The following is an 18,844-nucleotide window of genomic DNA, read 5'->3' as shown; positions in this document are numbered from 1 at the left end:
TTCATTCGTTGTATGGGTGGTTGCTATACCTTTGTTGTGTCCTATGATGATGCTGGCGATGTTGGGCATGCAACTGTTACTGACTTTCACAGTGTTTCTGTTGAAAATCTTGTGTAGTTTCGATGTCTTCGGGAAGTGTTTGTTGATGAGTTTCAGGAATGTGCCTCCTATGTTCGTGGCTACGTTGCTGCTGAAAGGTGGGTTGAACCAGATGATGTTGCGCTTTCTGTTTCGGTTGTTCTTGGTTGGTTGATGGGCGATGTATGAGAGACCCTCGGTGTAGTTACTTGACTTGAGAGCTTCCTCGTAGGCTGGTACGGCTTTCTTAAAGATCTCCTCGTCGTGGGAGATGGCGGAGATGCGTCTGCTGATTGAGGCTGGTAGGGACCTGGTGATGTTGGGTTCCCCGGTAATCCCGACGAGGAACCTATATATTCATGGAGCATAACTTGAAACTATCAGTTGTCTGACGATCGCTAAAACGCGTGAAACTCCGAGTTACAACTACTAGTGTTCCACTAGTCTCAACTAGTATCAACACATATATATATATATATATATATATATATATATATAAATATATATATATACATATATATATATATATATATATATATATATATATATATATATATGTATATATATATATATATATATATATTCATTAGAAGAATTATAAGGACTAGTTACTATGTATGTGAAGGACTTCTCTTAGTCTCTAAGACCATCGCAGATATTGTGTACACCTTCGACCTAGCCGTGAGTACTACACACAGAAGTGATCATACCAAGTGATAAGTCAGTAGAAAAGGCTACAGAAGCCGAGCCTACTTTAGGGAGAGAATGAAAGAAAAAGCCGCAATAACTCTTTCACAATATTCCGAGCTGGTTGTGATTTTCAGAATTGTTGTCTAAAAGGACCTTGAATTAAATAAGAGTGGATTCTATTCAGTCTCTTCAAGTTGAGCAAAAAAGTTGTTTGTGAAAGAAAGCCGTTTCTTAAGGGTAAATTGAATACAGTTGACCTTGTTGAGTTGTCACATATGTAACCTAGCTTTACGATCACTGATTGCCTTCCATATAGATGAAGTGTCTTGATTCTATTTGTGGAGATTCTAACCACTACATGTAAATTAACAAATTGTGGAATATGGTGTTGGAAACTGTCTTGTATGACCTCTTAGAGTGGACGGGAGGAACCTTTGCTTTTGTGATATATTAATTATTTTTTGATATTACTTATATTTATATTAATATATTCATTATTAAAGCAGCACTCAGGGTTTTTCATAATCGTATTTGATCTCCAAACTCTTACTGAAGGGGCTTATATAATAGGAGATAACTTTGAGCATACCAGATGAGAATATGTTATAAATTCATTGATAGAAAACTTGCAAGAAGTGAATTATTTGTTTGCTTTCACATTAAGGGCAGATGAGATTTAGGTATTTAGAATTAACTGTAGATAAATGTTTATAGTCTTACAGTCCTACAATCTATACACATAATGGTACACAGATTAGATTGGGCCTTGGTTTATATACATATGCTGTAGAACAGTTGGGTTTTGAAGTTTTATGCGTAAACCAATCGGTACCTGGGAAACCGACCGACACTAGCAAACTGGTGCCCGGGAGCGAAGGTTGGGACTGAAATAAATAAAACTGTTGAAAATTGAAGCATATATGATGAACCTTGATGAATGATGAATATTGATGGATGTTGATGAATATTGATGGATGTTGTCATGTTTAGACTTGTACAAGTCTTCATTATGTATGTGTGTGCAAATAGTAGTATTAAAATTGTGATATTTCCCAACTGAAAGAAGATTTTTCAGAGATGGTGGGTGGCAGGGGGTGATCGAAAGGGATCCATTCACCTCTTTAGTGTCAAATAGACCCAAGATTATGATTGGGTTAGCCTCTCGTTAACATTAACTAGAGATACTGTAGATAGCAGGTATATATCATCTGTTGTGTGACTGATGTCTCAAGTCCTGCTCTGTGAATTTGATCTCCTTTCACTTTCTCATCTTGTAGAGTCCTTTCTGGGTGGAAAAACAAACAAGAGATTTAGGGCAAAGTCATTCAGATCCACATGAGATCTTTATTACAATAACACATCGCTTATGAAATCTGTTTTTGTTATGAAAGAATCATACAAAATCTCATACGACAACTTCCGCTACATAATTTGAAGAAGTCGTCCATAATTGTAGTAACTGCGCTTCAAGCAATTTACCCTTGATATTAAACTAGTGCATGCTTTACAGTACAGTTTTCCTCAGCCAGTGTTTTTTTTTCTCCCCTGTCACATAGAAGACAGATTGAGAGCTGAAAGGGAGTGTTCAGTCAGCTAGGCCTGGAGTGAATGTTCCAGACGTTAGGTCGTGATGTCATAACAGTGTCTGTAGACGAGTCTTACACGGTGTAAATTAATCCCGGTTTCAAGGCAGCTGTTTGTCAAAAGGGCTTTGATCAAAGCTACATCGTGTTTTCCACGCATGTGAGCATCGTGTTTGCTACATATATATTGTGCCATTTGATGGGTGTTCTAGTAGTGTTTGATAGTCTGGTTAAAAAACAATCAGATGGCAGGTGGTTAAGAGAGGATTATAAAAAAACTTTAGTCGATGGAAATAATGCTCTGTGGAAGACGAAGGCAATAACAGATGAGAACGTTAATAATTAGAATAGAACACAGTTAAATTGTTTCTGGCATTTTCTTGGTGTGTTCCTTATTTTCATCGTAAATTCAAGAGAACATGGAAGTACCTTACTTCTTCTAAGAGGGATAAATATCATGAATACATAACAAGTCTTGAATAATATCAAGGTTCCTCCTACTGTAACAGTGGGCAGCCAGTACCTACCGTAAGTAGTAATTGATGAAAGCTGTGTTACCACTGTATACATATTACTTGAAAATTGCTAAATTGCCTTTTAGTTAACATACTGAAAACTTTACTGAACATAATTTATTCAGCTCAACTGGAATAAAAAACAAACAAAAAAACAAAACAAAAGCAACAACAACAACAAAACTCAAAGCCAAGGAAAAACTCCTAAACAAAAGTAAACAATTACTTATTAGTAGTGTACATACATATAATTATATGTATACATATCAGTTGAAAACTGCTATTGCCTTTAGTTACCATACTTAAAACTTTACATAATTTGTTCAGCTCAACTGAATAAACACAAAACAAAAAACAAAACAAATGCAACAAAAACAAAACTCAAGGCAAAGTAAAACCTCCTAAACAAACTTAAACAATTACTACAATTAGTAGTGAGGACTTTAATGGACAAACGAAAGGATCAATACAGCAGTTGTGCTGTAGTAACAGTAGTAGCAGGTTCTGTTTGCAGCTTGGTAAAGTTGAGTAAAGAAGATGACAGCTTTCACAAATCAGAATGAAAAGGAACACTTTCAGCATCACACCCTTCTGTGAAATTCTTCTCTTGCCGTGCACAGAGGAGGGATATATAAATAGAAACTTAGGAAGAAGAGAAGGCATGCTCACACATCAAGAATTCAAGATGATTTAAATTAAATTAAAGAAGGAAAATTGGTGGAAAAGCCCCAGGTGTGCATAAATTTGGTTCATCAAGTGAAGCCATTGGAACAATTGGGTGAAGAGTCACAATTTGAAATTCAGATGGGAAGAGTGAATTAAAGTTTTAGTGTAGGTAGGTCGTGCAGGGGGGGGGGACCTGCGTGGTGAACGCATGGCAGTATGGGTGCAGTATTACCCTCACTCAGCATTACTGACGTGTTACCATGTGAAGTGTGTATTACATGGTAACCACAGCCAGAGACTTGGAGGGGCATGGGATTAATAGTTTTGAATACATTTGTGAAAGTTCAGGTGTGTTTACTGCTCATATATATGGTACAAACAATTGTGTGAAAAGCGGAATATGGTCAACATAATGTGTTTAAATATTTGTGTGTATGGGGCTGGGGCAGAGAGAAAACAAGGGTAGGAAGGAAGGATGGAGAAGGGGGAGGGGGAAGGGGAAGGGGAAGGAGTGTAGTTTTGGAAACTGGAAAAGCATGCACTGCACTTGCATGCACTTGCCATCTGTAGATTTAATGGAGGCAGATTTGTCATTTGAGAGAGCAATGTGGGAGGGTAGAGTTTTATGAGGAGGGGAGTAGACCGGAGAAGGCCAGTCACCAGGAAAGGACAGTACAAATAGGTTACCAAGTGTCATTGACACAGTAGAGCAAGGGTGCAGTTGTTGTGAGTAGAAAGGTAATTTTTTCCCTCATTAATATCCAAAACAGGTGAGTTTTGGAATATATGCCGTAGACTATTTGTAATTTTTGTGTGTGGCTTGTCTGGGGGTGTCTTGGGGGGTTCTGGGGGGGAGGGGGAAGACCAGGCGAGTTGGGGGATCTGTGTAGCCTAGAAAACTGAAAGAGCAATTTCACAGTAATAGACATTTGTAGTTGAGGTCGAAGCAGATTTGTCAAAATTTGAATCTAACTTTTAATAACAATAACAATACAGTATATTTATAGCATTGTACACAAAAGAATATATCTCAGAGCACTTGGCATAAAAAATGGTAACATTCTTAATAAAGAAAATATGGGATTCATTAAATAAAATCGACTTAATAGAATTAAGATAAGATTTAAATTTGGGAATATAGACAAAAGGTGATAAAGATCTGTCATTAAAATTCAACAAAGAATGAATGTATTCTGGAGAGTTTTTATTAATTTATGTTACTTGAAATACACAAAGAGCAAATGTATGTATGGAGTTGATCTATTACAAAGGGATAAGAGTTTACACACACGCAAACAAGCATAAAACACACAGACAGCCCAAAAAAAATGCAGACAGTCATGTACATAACCTCAAACAAAGTCTGTACTCTAGTCATTCTCTAAATGACCTCACCTTGACCTTAAATGTTGTCGTGGAATAAACATGTACATTACCAATTGTTATAGAGCTCGGCTGATTTGAAATTTGCCACTAACAATAACACAAGCTAGACCCCTTGAGTTTTCTAAGACACTACCCTAGTACAATGTACATTTAAAATGTTATATGTTGAATTGTACAAAGCTAGACCCCTTGAGTTTTCTAAGAAACTACCCTAGCACAATGTACATTTAAAATGTTATATCTTGAATTGTACAAAGCTAGACTCTGATGTTTCTAAGAAAAGTAACCCTAGTAGTACATTTTACATTTCAAATGTTATATCTTGAATTGCTATCTAGACAAATTAGCATACAAACAGACATTGATGGTTTGCAGTATTTCAGCCACTACTGTTAATTGTTTCACCCAATCCATACATTTCATGTTGTTTTCTATCATAGTTTTAGACACCAGAATCTGTATCGCTTGTGTTGTACTAAATTGTATTAATCTTAAATATATAGACTGTTTTCTATAATATGATCCAAACAATTTGCAGCATATTTTTGAGATATCTCAAGGGTAAACTTGTAAAGACAGGGAGATTGGTGACATTAGTCTCTCAAATGTTTGCCTATCTCTAATGGTTGTTAAAACCTAGCAGAACTAGGAGAACGATTAACTGTTTTCATAGGTTTACATAAGTATTTAGTGGAGAATGATTTACTGCTTTTTGTCCATTACCTGTCTACCCAATAAATCGCTTCATATTTGCAGATGTTTAGTGGGCCAAGAGGGTTGCATTTCTGAACTGTTACCTATGATTGAAAGTATTTACTTCGCTCCTCGCTTACCTGTCTCCCCACAACCTTAGCACCTCCTTCTACCCTGCCTAGAATGAATGTATCTATGATTGCCAGGTTGACAGGAGTGTATTTGTGGAGTGGATCAGCAATATTGTTAAACTTATAAATGATACTCAGTTCAAAGAAAAATTGAGTTGTTTATCTGTTCCTACAGTATACATACTGGAATTCTGTATGCCTTTCATCTGTCAGACTGTCAGTTATAAACTAAAATTATTGAAATCAGTTACAGAATAGGAGTGACCATGCAGTTTGGATTTAACGTTTGTCCTTTGATCCTAGCAAACTGTACTGTACATACCTGGAAAGGGCAAATTTTTATTGGTTCTCTGGTTATCCGAGATTTTCTACTACCAAATTTCATTTTGGGGGACCAAAGTCAGCTTTAGAAGTTGTCCGACAGACGACTAGTTGGCGACATCAAATTCAGGATTTTATTTGTATTGTATTTAAATACTATAATAATAATACTGTAGGTAAAATGATAAATTGGTATCATTATCCTAAGGCTGTTTTTTTCCACCATATCTCTGGTACAGTGTAGTGTACATATTGGTCATTGTTGTTTTGCTACAATTTTTCGGACAACCAATCGCGGCATTGTCATTGACAATGCTTTCATATATACAAATGTACTGTAATGCGTAGAACATAACAGTACTTACTGAGAACTGACTGAAAATAGCACAGACAAAACTCAAAAGGCTCAAAGTCCTGCCAGAAACTTTTGTGTAGCTTGATGATTGATCGTGTCTTAAGCCGGATATGTTGCCGAGAGTCATTCGAAGGGCTTTCTACTTCGGCACATAAACCTTTGAGAATATGACTTGTGGTATTATCAATGACTATATCATAAACATGGTGAGTTTATTAATCTTATGAATACAAAAATAGGATATTGACTTTTACAATACACTTGCAGTCAAAAGTAATGAAATATTTTCACTATAATGTTTTATTTTTAGGACGGTTAGGTACAATCCTAGTTTACAGACGATTGAACATGTTTTATTTACAATTTAGAGAAATAATTTGCACACAGTACTTACAAGTTAAGGATCTCTGTGGTGTTTGCAATTAATGAGTTTACAAGTGGTTAATTCCCTTCTCATGACATTCTTGTTGTTTTGTCTCAGAGGATGGTGCAATGAACGGATGCTCCAATTGCTCTGAAAATATTGGGTTTGTTTGTTCAATCATACTACCCTAGAAAGAATGATTGTCCTCCCTATATTCCTTTAAAGATTTGTCAGAAGTAGAGAAACATTGTGTCAAAAGTCCATCATTATATACTGTAACAGAGTTAGAAAATACAAATGCTTTGATTATATTAACTCTAATGTTAGAAGATCATGTAAGCTTTTAGAGATATAAGTTAAGAGCATCAGGTCATGTTTCATTGATCAACTATTTGACACTAATCATTATATTCTTCCCTCGCCAGATCTGTACAACTCATGTATGTCCTATAAATATTGCACATGTCAAAGTTGAACCAATTAAAAGTTGAACATTTACGGTCTGATAACAAGACTTTCTCACGACTTTACAACAAGCGGACACACCTATCCTTCAATGATCACACCAGCAAGCTATTTGATGCTCTCAATCTCCTTAAATTTCCTGTCCTTATTAATGTTCACATTGCTAGGAGTTTTAATAATCATAATCCTCCTGTTTCACATGTTATTTTACGTACAATATAGATATACATTATCATAATACCAGGCAGGCTGGTTACATGCACAAACCATTTCCTCGTACTAAAGTCATTTATGCAGAGCTTTACGTTATCGAGCTAGTACTATACTGGAATTCTTTGCCTAATATTATCATGAAAATTTCATGCTTCACCGGATTCATTTACAAAGAATGTTAGTACTTATGATTCAAATAGCTATTGAATAATCGCGTATACATAATACTGCATGACCTGGAGTTTTGCTATGTTTCAAACCATTTGATCTAGTGTGTTTATCCAATTGACGATTGATAAAATGAAATGAAATGTGTGTACACTCTAGATAGTTGCACCCAGGGCACCACAGTGCACCACAGATCTACTGTACGTGTCCCCGGTGAGACATCCCAACAGGGTGCTGCCACAGTCAGGGTCACAAATCTAAATTGACATAATTACCTCACAGGTTCCTTTCGAACACAGGTCTGTGGAAAGAGAGGCAAGTGAGATTATGTGCGTTGCCCAAGGACACAAGGTAACGATCTAGTCAGGACTCCAACCTGTAATCTTTGCAAGTCCATTGCCTATAACCATTTGATGACCACAGTGCTAAGTGATACATCTCAGCCCCCCAAAAAAGCGGCAAGACGTTGTCCTTTATAGCCTTAATAGTTTAATATTGGTGACAACCAATCCACACCATCAGTCTTGTACATGTAATGCAAAATGCATTATGTCTAGTTATAATATGGAAAGTGTTGTTGGTATAGACTTTTTGTTTAAGTGCTTCGTTCACAGAATCAATCACACGGATACAGAAAACATTGGAAAAAACTTTTTTCCGAACTCTACCTCACGTTTAAAAATGAAAGTTGAGCTATGTCAATTGGCTAATGACGTACTTTGCAATTGGAATTTCAGTATTGAATAGCATCGAGAAATTGATCGAATCAACTCTAAAAGGGACTTTAATGTAGACTCCCATAACAGGATGTCATGCATTATTATTGGAGTGTATTCAATAGTCTTCATTGTCTTTTTATTACATCAATTTTCTTCTTCAGTGGCTTATTTTTCGATCCAATTAGAATATTTTATGCAGAGTACACCGTCACTGTTACTATAAATATTTGAGTGATTAAAGATGTAGAAGTATTCCAATTTTGTGAATTCTTTGTATGAAAGAAAGAGAGAGAGAGAGTGGAGTTTACTTTTATGCCTAATGACCTCTGGCATTTACATTCAATCTCATGTTATAATTATAGCCCTGAGCTCTTCAATTATAGCTTTAGGTTTAACTTCATTTATTTGGTTAGTAAAATTTGCATTCTCTCATTTCATTCGTTTCCTTGTGAATTAACCTGTTTTGAACACAAAAAACTAAATTATAGTTTTCAATCATAGAAGATTGAAATGTTTCATTTACAGTAGCTCAAACTTTTCCTCACACAAACAGAAAAACTTTTGATAAATTTGTAAGTCATATAGCATTACAGCAGCAAACAGAATTGTCAAATGTATTGCAATATAAGCATTTTTTTCCTCAAACATTTTTCCTCAAACATACAGAAAGACTTTTGATAAATTTGTAAGTCATATAGCATTACAGCAGCTAACAGAATTGTCAAATGTAGTGCAATAAAAGCATTTTGTCCTGTTTTTATCATAAAAATCTGATACTACATGCTTTCAAGGAAAACCATCTTCTTTGCTTGTTTTGTACAACACTTTCATTATGACTAATATAAATTTATTAAAAAAAAATTGTATGAACTTTTTTTTAAGGCTTGTGATGTTTGAAAACCTCAACTGCCAGTTCAGAGCATTAATATTACTTTAGATAGGAATAATTGTACAAAGCTTTAGCCTGCTCATCACATAAACCTACAAATTTGTAGTCAGGGATGCAGTGAGCTACAATGTTACCAGTTGTTATAAGTTAGTGCATATGTATAGGAGACAGGTAAGTAGTGTCAATTATAGATACCCAAAACCAGTCACTGTTTTAATTTAGTTGTGGCAATCTTAGTTGCGAGAGAGAAGGAAAAGCTAGTCTTTCCACAGTTGAGTTTCCTGTCAAACCTCTTTTGTAGTACTTACTAAAGTAGTCCTATAAAGAAAGCAACCCCCACATGACGTGGATTTATGTACACCCACTACCGTACAGAACTAACCGAAGCATGTTACCTGGACGACAAATAGATCTCTTAACTAATAACGTAATGAAGGAGGCAGCCATTTGATGTGTAATAGCACAAACATTAGATTTGGTTCATCCACTGTAGATGAATAATACCCCATATATAGCCAGAGGAGAGTAGACGTGTTTAAAGTTCACTTCTTCCCATAGTGCATCTAAATAGAAGCCACCACGGTGTATGAGATCATCGTTGAGCACACTGCATACATCTCTATTGCTTTATTGATGGAGATGATGTTGAGTCACTCACTCACTCGACTAGCTCGTCTCCTTGTTATAACGCTGCCGAAGGTCTCCACGTAAGACGTGAGATACATCTTAGCCTTGCTTATTATTTTACTGTCGGGGAGTGTGTTAAGTTGTAAATGTATATTGCGGTGCTGTGTGAGTGATTTATCCCTCGACAGCGAGATGACTGTACCTGCCTTTTACTCGGAGTAAACCTACACAATATATTCTGTTATTCTGCTCAAATGTCAAGCTGGGGAACCAAGTTGTAGCTCTTGTTTAGTATTGTTACTTAGCCGACTCGGTGATTAATTCCTCCCGCCGAATGACTGATATTTCCTCACAGGTGGTGATAGCCTGTGGCATAGAGGATGCTACTGTACTATACTGTACAGTACACTTACTACTAATCCACTCAGGCCTATTTTTTAGGTTGGAACCCCTTACAGAGAAATGCAACGTTTTTGAATGAGTGGCTGGCGTGGGGATTCATTCATTTTACTTAAAAAGACTACACAAGACTGTTGCTACTGGTTATCATCTGCGCCGTTGATATTTATGTATTTGGAAGGAAAAATCCACTACGATAGTTTGAACGATGAGTGGGATTATACTTATGGTAAGAAGTTTCAAATTTGAATATAACTGCTGTATTGTAAAAGGCCACGGTACAGTCTATATATTGTTCACTGTTAAAGATTTATACGACAATGTCTCTTTGTGCCCATTGTATGTTTGCATATGACACAGAGATACATTATGCAGAGTCTGTGGTTTTCATGAATTTGCAATCAATAATATTTTTCGAATCTTTCATGTGAAAGACGCAGTAGTTTGATGTAAAAGTAATAATCTGTTGTTCATGCCAAAGTAATAAGTAAGCAAAAAAGAACATTAAAGGTATGATACAACCCATGCTGTATCGTAGGATGTGTAGATCAAACCTTTAATTTGTTAATATTTCACGTAATGAAGATTTGTAGTTTTGCAGGGAAGTAATTCTGTTTACCATTTTAAATCCTCAGACCTTATCTTAGGTTTTGGTGACACCATAGAATTATATTATCACCTTATCGGTCTGATATACGGGCAAACAGGTAGTACAAGCACAACAGCACAAGAGCAAATACATGTAGAATTTTCCCTTGGTATGTGAATGAGTACCAGTTAAAGGCTCTAAGCACTGTTGTGAGTAATTACTGCACTAGTTACCATATTAGATTCCAAAATGCTCGGAGACCGAGTGAGAGTAGACATCAAATGAGGACGAGTCTCGGCGACTGTGTTAGAATACTATATTAGTGCCACCTCACTACAAGTCAGTCTACAGGATCCATTCATATTGTACTTTTTATGCCCAATCTTAGCCCCTTCAAGCTTTTTAATTAAACCAGCCTGATATTACTCTAAGTAAGATAAGTAAGAAATTGTGAATTTTCCTATGTACGTATTCTGAATTTGTGAACATCACTCATCAGTTTGACACATGTACATATCATTTGTGAGTGCATCACAATTTATTATGTCAATAGGGTGGTAAAAAAATGTTTTCAAACACCTTTACTTCATGAATTATAGGCTAAACCTTTTAACAAGAAGCTATCTGTATTTAGTTCCCTCCTCTCTTACCTGTCTCCATTCTACGTATGCACTCAAATCTACCTACACTGTGTACATTGGCCTACTAAAGTTGGTAAGGTGTTAAAACTGGCCCTCACCGATCTACTCTGCACAGGGTACCTACCATATTGCATGATAGGATATCCATCACTTGGGCCCTTTACTAAAAGTATCCCCAACTCATTTCTTTATCCATTTGAACCAAGCAGATTTTCAATAACTTAGGCATTCCCTTCCTTTCTGTTAACTGCATTACAAGTACATTTTTCTTTTAAAACAAATGACAAGCTAAAGTGCAGTTACAATTTTTTTCCATTAAATTAAATATTCAGTGTTGTAATGTATGAAACTTAGGTAAGATAGTGTTAACACTTAGTATTACATCTAGTGAAGATGGTGCTTATGATTTAAACCTGTTACATACATAATTTGAAAAATAAATAACAACATTTTGATACTGAGAACAGAAGGAGGATAAGACCGAGAAAGCTGGCCAAAAAAAAAATAAATAAATAAATAATAGAAGAAAAAAAGAAGGAATATATTAGTTGTGGTATGTTTAGAATTAGGACACAAACAATTCCTATGGGACATTTGATTTCAAAAACTTGCATTGTCACCACTGCCTTGCTTGTCCTCATCAAAGAAACTGAAACTGTTCTTCATTGAAAGACATTTTGTATTGAATGGTTTCCGTGCTACAAATTCTAGTCAATACGAACAAGTTATGTCAGTATATGTATATATACGCGGGAGTATGTTGAAAAGAATTGGCACATAAAATGATCAATACATACTACCAGTAACTTTTATCATCAAGTTTGCAGTTTACTACTATGCGTATACCGGCTATATAGTACATTGTTGATGGTAATCAGATGAATTTTTTTAAATAATAATTGCTATTGAAGTGAGTTATAATATAAGCCCTCGTTACAGATTGAAGCACATGTTCTATTTGTGGAGTGGATGAGTCATACCATGATTCTTCTACCGAGTCTTCTTCTTCTTCGTCTTCGTGTATGTCTGGAGACTGCAAGGCTGATCGGTTTACATACAATTTGCGTATACAGTCATACAACCACGACAGCATGCATTATTATGTGCATGCCTTTAAGGCTAGTCTGATACAGAACTTTGATAATGTCATCATAGGACAAAATACAGACTGTTTGGATGTGAAGTAGTCTCTAACATTATTTTATTAAATTTGGAAACGTGCAAAGAAAAGTTAATTGATGAGAACGCGTAGAGGTCAAGCCAAATGACCTCTGGGATGACAAGTTCATGTGTCCCTACCAACGGGGAGCTAATGTATATATTTAGTTGGTGACCATCTTGTTTGTTTTAAGCAGGGTTTTGTTTTGTAGGAAAATTTTCCAAATGTTTATGTATAATCTATAAGAAGTGTTGATAGTTAAACTTTTGATTCATTCAAATAATCAGGGAACTTGGTTGGTATTTGTAATAGTGTGCTGTTGGGTTGTTCATATATGATTAACACCATTAATTAGTCAAAATCAAATGCTGATGTGAAATGACTTGCTACTTAGCTGAAAAGTGCAAGTCAGCTATAGGAATGTGTCCTACTTCTACTTCCAGTAAATATCATGGTTAGAAGGAATAGTTTAGTGATCACATTTTGTGTTTTGAGCTTTATCAAGTTGTGTTTCTCCTCAAACTACTGAAAAATGGCCTGGTTCTGTCCACCAAAGTTGCAATTCCGATTTATGCTGTATTTGTGAAACAGTATATTATCACTTTACTTAACAGTTTTGCTATGCGATACCAGAGATCTTTCAAAAATGAATCTTATAGAAATTCTGTGTGGTGCTTTACAGTTAGAGGCTTTTTTGTTAGTTTAAAAGTTTTTGTATTCATATCGATGGCCTTCCAGATCCTTCATCTCAAAACCATTGTTGCAATTTATTATATACAACATCTTGTATGAATTAGATTTGCAAGGCATTTCCATGGTGACTAGTACTGTTTCTGCTTATTTTGCATGGAAAAAAAAAGAAAAAAAGAGAGTACTGAATAACTCGATGTTTTACTACTGAGTTTATAATTGTTTTGAACGTGCAAGGTATTAAGCCTTGTCGTGGTATGAATCGAGGTCTTATGGTTTGATGCTCTAGGTCAGCATGTGGAACATTTGGGGGATATATGTGCAATGGCAGTGTGCATCCACATACATAGTGAAAGACGTAGTAAAATGTGCACTCACGTAGACCGTGAAGAGATGAATGTGAAAATTGTTTGCAACCAGTGTGCCTATATGTAGCATTTAGGTTGATCCTGTTTCCAGTCCTAGATAGATTCCAAAATTTGTTTTCCCCCTCTCCCTACCCTCTCCCCTTCCCCTCCCAGGGATTAATTGATCCAGCATCACATCGCAGTATGATACACATAATGGTTAAATTGCAGTATCTACAAATCTAAAGATGTTTAAAAGTTTGTTTTTACACCGGAACCGTAGAATTTTCATTAATGCAAAAATTTCAGAGCCTTCAAAGCTGCTACACAAAATTTGAACACTAGATTATCCCCCCTCCCCCTCTCCTCTTTTTTCTTCAAATAGTTTGACCCTGGTTTGCTGCTGGATTTAAATCCCTGACATTTCGATTCCCTGTCTTCATCACGTTCATGAAACAATAAAAAGTATATATACATGATATAAAGTGTCTCTCTGCTAAGATGCAAAATTTCCCCAAAAAAGAAGAAGAAAAAAGAAGGTAGTCGCAAAGCTTTTGAGGGCGCCAAGTCAGTAATGTTCAGCAAGGTAATGCTGAGCTGCTGAGTAGGCTGAAAAAACTATTTGTGTGTGTCTAGAAGAAACAACATACCAGGGAATGAAGTCAACTGTTTACAAATCAGGTTAGCAGGGATCATTGTTCCAATTGACCTTTAACCTGTAGAGCATTTTCTTAGTGATAAATCACGGTATCAGTTTATTAACCCTTTTATTCAACTACCTGACAATCCTAGAGTAAACAGACTTTTACTTTTTGTCAACCTGTGTATATCGTGGCTTTCAGGTGTGTCTGTGAGATCTATAAATAATCCGTTGTTTCGTGTACTACTACTGGTGATCCCCTAGCCTGATAATCAAGTAAATGACTTTGATTCTCAGATCAGATGTTTCATTCCCCTTTAAAAACCGTGTAAAACATTGCTACATTGACAAAACTGGCAGCACAAAAACGCTGTGTATTACAGATGGTCAATCCATGATGAGAGGCTTGTGATTTGTTTGCGCAGCAATATAAGTTATTTGGCAATCCCTATCTAGACAGAAATAGGTCAATCAAGCGAGGCACATGAGTGTTGACCGAACAATTCAAGCAAAAGGTCAACGATTATTCATTAGCCAAACAGGGAGTAATCTTTATGGATTTTGTACCCAAATATAAACATCGTTCAATGTACAGTAGTAGATTTTGTTGCTTTGTGTGATCTGAAAAGCTTTGATGGTTTTTGGAATATTTATTTATTGATAGGTTACAGTATAACATTTTACAATGTTAATATTCTACTGTAAACACTTAAAGTTTTGGAAGAAATTAACCCTCTTTTTTTGTGGTTGTCAGCTCAGAATATCAGGCAATGTTTTTGCACTGAAGTAGACAAACACACAGTTTGCAATTAAGACAAACAGAGATCCCTCAATGAGCTGATAGCAAGGCCATGAGGACAGTGAATAGTTTGTTGACTACTGTAGTAAATGGCAATTGAAAATTGTGGTTAGGCTCTACTAGGTACTTCAGGTTTTGAATTGCTTTGAGGGAATGTTTTAAATACAGTCAAAGGTTCAAGGTACACTTTACATTGCGAAACCAGTTTGTTTGATAGATTTATTGTTAGAAACAAAGAAATTAATCAGAGAAGGTTGGCTATTAGCCTATAAATGATGTATACATTGTAAGGCCCTGCAGGGGACAATAAATGCATTACTATATACAGTATCGTGTTGCTGTACACAATAGTATTCTTATTTTGAATTTTGAAGCATATATATGTTAAAATTTAAGCACTTGTTATTGGATGCCACATACAGTGAGAATCTTAGTCATGTCATCATGATCCTGGACTGAAAACACCCCCAAAAAAGCCCTTTATTTTCTTGAAAGGTGAGTGCATTAGTCATGTGTTAGACTACCTACCTCCTTCTCTCACTCAGTTAAAGTAGAACGATAGTGACAGAAAAAAAATCTCTCATTTTCATATATAATGTAGTTTATATGTTACCAAGCAACATATTTTTTTAATTTTCCAAATAGCACACCGGAAAGTTATAAAAAAGGGAATTAAAACATCGTTTTTTCGCCTCCGTAATTTAGGAATTTGCAAACACTGCAACGACCTTGAACAGCCCTCAGGTCAGTGAATGACGTCACTGTGATGATCTTTTCTGTTGTGAACTGTTCAGTACGGAGCTGTGCGTGCATTTCGTGTCAGCATAACTGTTATTTTCCGGCGTAATGTTCAAGACATAAATAGATAATGAATATCATAGTGTTTCTTGATTTCTTCACCACGTGTTTACAAGTTTTTTTTTACGAAATTTGCGGCGATTTCGCAACGATTTCCCAATATCTGAAGAGGTAACTCGCAAGCTGACCCAAAGTAACGTAAATCTCAAGATCACGTTTTTGGCGGGTTTTATACAGAGTGATGTATGAATGTGCTCACTTACCAGTCAAACTGGCACAATAACAATAGTGATGATAGTCTCAAACGTAGAGTAGTATAACATCCGAAAGAAAATCTAAAGTTCTAAACAAAGTAGATTCGCTTGTATGCACTAGGCCTACTTGTAAAATATAAACGTTCCTTAACGGTTCCGTGCGTCATTAAATCCAACAGAAAGGTTTCATTGAGCTTGAAATACAACCGCATTTGAACTCAATCGAGTTGTTAGTCTAGCTCGAACAATTTTCTCACTACATGCAATGCCTATTGCGTTTATTCACATGCATGCCTCGTGGTTTGGGCTTCAGGAGGAATCGTATTCTAGCCCAACTTCACGTAGGTCCGCAAACGGTACTTTCACACTGTGCAAACATAAGTGACAGTGTGCGCTACCGTAAGTAATACTTACACGATGTTTTGTTTCGCTCGAGCATACACACATTTCCTATTCGTATTACATTTAAAGTGGTTTGGAGGGTATGAACTCATCTCTGCCCCCAAAAAGACTCTGCCTAAGCGACGTCCACAGGGGCGGATGCAGGATTTGTGACAGGGGGGGTCTGACTGGTCCAGCCGCGCCTGAACGTAAGACTATCTAAGCGGAGCGCCACCATCGGTTGGCGCGGAGCGTACCAGGAAATTTTTGGCTTTACAAACCCCCCAGATGGCCGGAAACGGCACTTCCCGAGTATTCTAAGCTGCATGTACCTAGCCTGAAAATATGGATCTCATGTCTACAATTTCTCAATTGATGAGAAAAAACAATCTATGAAATATGGTAATACATATCAGATGAGTTGAGATGATACAAAAATCATAATGCCTAAATTTAGCCCCCAATCCCCCTCCCGTTCCGTCACCACTGTTTGATGCAGGGCCGGATCCAGGATTCTGGAAGGGTGAGGGGTTTGGCCTCCAGTGATCCTAAGGTCTAAGGGGAGTGGGTTTCCCTCTATCCATTGTGAAATTCTTGGATATTTAAGTACAACAGGGAACCCCCTTCAATTTAGCCATGCAAAGCACCTCTCTCTTTTTTTTCTCTCCTTTTTTTTGGCCAAGAGCAGGGGGGGTCCGGACCCCCTGGACCCCCCTCTGGATCCGCGCCTGGTCCATGCCCCAATTGAAATTTGCACGTGGATTCTCTTCTCACATAGTCATTAGGTTGTTCACGTCTGACATGTCTTTCAGTTCCAACACTTACTGTTGCATTTATCGGGATATATAAAAATAATGCGGCATAAAAGCATCAATCTTTCAAACTTTCATTACTTTAGTGACCTTGCCACACGCAAATTTCAATTGGGCCCGAGAATCATCTTCTGTGAAGTGGGCAGAACAAACTTTCACATTCTTGCCATGAGAAACTCCTGGTGCGATGAAGTCTTTACTGGTTCTCCTCACAAATCGTATCCAGAGTTTCCGATATCTCTCACTACTTTTTTCCGCTTGGAAAATTGAAAAAACTTATTGTAGAGTCCACATTCGTTCTGTTGCATCCCCCAACAACGCAATTTCTTGGATTTTGCTAGTGGTTTACGTTGTTTGTCGAGTCCAATATAGAGTAGGTTGCAACTAAACTTACACACTAAGTGCACACTGCTGAAGTACACTACGCCGAGCTCACGTTGTTATCATCATAATGACGTCATATGTCACTGTAGATCACGTGATCATCATATCGCTTTTCGCGAAAAGCCCAATTTTTGTTTAAAAAATCAACGAGTTTAGGAATTTTTTTTAAGCCTTTCCCAACATCGGATTGACTTGAATTTTCACATGTGTAAAATGGAAACCAACTAGAATACTCTTGAATAAAATCGTATTTTTTCGTCGATGGTGAAAAATCACTATCGTTCATCTTTAATCTGTATATGATGAAGTAGCTAACATTGCCAATTGCATCAATATGTATCTTTGGGAACTTTGGGAATACTAGGCTTTGGGAAGTTTTGCTGTGGAGTATTCCATTCCCATTGTATTTCAGTACAAGTTTAAACCTTAACTAACAAAAGAGGGAAAATATACACAGTAAGTTCCATATAGCATTAGTAGTTAAAGGAGTAGTGCAGAAGCCCGGCTAAAGTAGCAGATTGTTTATACACACCTAAATAGGCAAATGTCAAATAGTTTGTGAATTCATACACCATACCCTTATTTGCAAACCGTTTATTTAAATTATATAAAATTGCCCAACTGAGTATTGGTGTACTGTATGTATGATGATTATAACAATAGCTTGTACATACTGGCTGTTACATCCATATATCCTAAGAGTCAGCCTGTGCTTTTGCACATGTTAACACAGTGAGCGAACACAGATGTTGAGTGCTTCAGTATCTCATGATATTGGTACCAAAAATATGCCCACTCCAGTATGTGTATATATATGTACACACAGAAATCCTTAAATTTATAGACCACAGTATGTATGCCATAGTTAGTTCAGGTGGCTTATTTTTTACATGACGTTCTTATTAATCTCAGGCCAGGGCTTGCAGGTAATTTACCCAGAGAGTGTGCAAGATCTATTTAATTATTTTGCCAGCTTTCGCAGGTTTTAATTTGCCAATGCCCGGTTTATAGAGAGACCGGGAATTATCTGTGCAGGCATGCTTATTACTTTCATTCAATTGCATTGCAAATCAGGGGCTTGTCTGAGA

The 18,844-nt window shown here is 36.6% G+C and overlaps 1 protein-coding gene across 12 annotated transcripts in view; it reads left to right on the top strand.

Annotated features, from left to right (window-relative positions):
* LOC139979103 (uncharacterized) overlaps window positions 1-18,844 on the top strand; it is a 201,824-nt gene that overhangs the window by 17,419 nt on the left and 165,561 nt on the right. For 5 of the 12 annotated variants that reach the window (XM_071989781.1, XM_071989784.1, XM_071989776.1 and 2 more), the window contains exon 1: window positions 10,335-10,491. The exons of 1 other annotated variant lie outside the window; for it this stretch is intronic. In XM_071989781.1, the coding sequence (XP_071845882.1) occupies window positions 10,471-10,491 (21 nt within the window). In that variant the 5' untranslated portion in view covers window positions 10,335-10,470. Of the gene's footprint in view, window positions 1-2,324; window positions 2,512-10,333; window positions 10,492-15,603; window positions 15,623-18,844 lie in introns of those variants that run through there. 6 more of the 12 variants (XM_071989786.1, XM_071989785.1, XM_071989783.1 and 3 more) reach the window with 4 other exon arrangements.

This window comes from Apostichopus japonicus, chromosome 13 (genome assembly GCF_037975245.1).
Source record: "Apostichopus japonicus isolate 1M-3 chromosome 13, ASM3797524v1, whole genome shotgun sequence".
Classification (NCBI taxonomy): domain Eukaryota; kingdom Metazoa; phylum Echinodermata; class Holothuroidea; order Aspidochirotida; family Stichopodidae; genus Apostichopus; species Apostichopus japonicus.
Note: the sequence above shows the minus strand (reverse complement) of the source record. Positions and strands in the feature narration are given on the sequence as shown.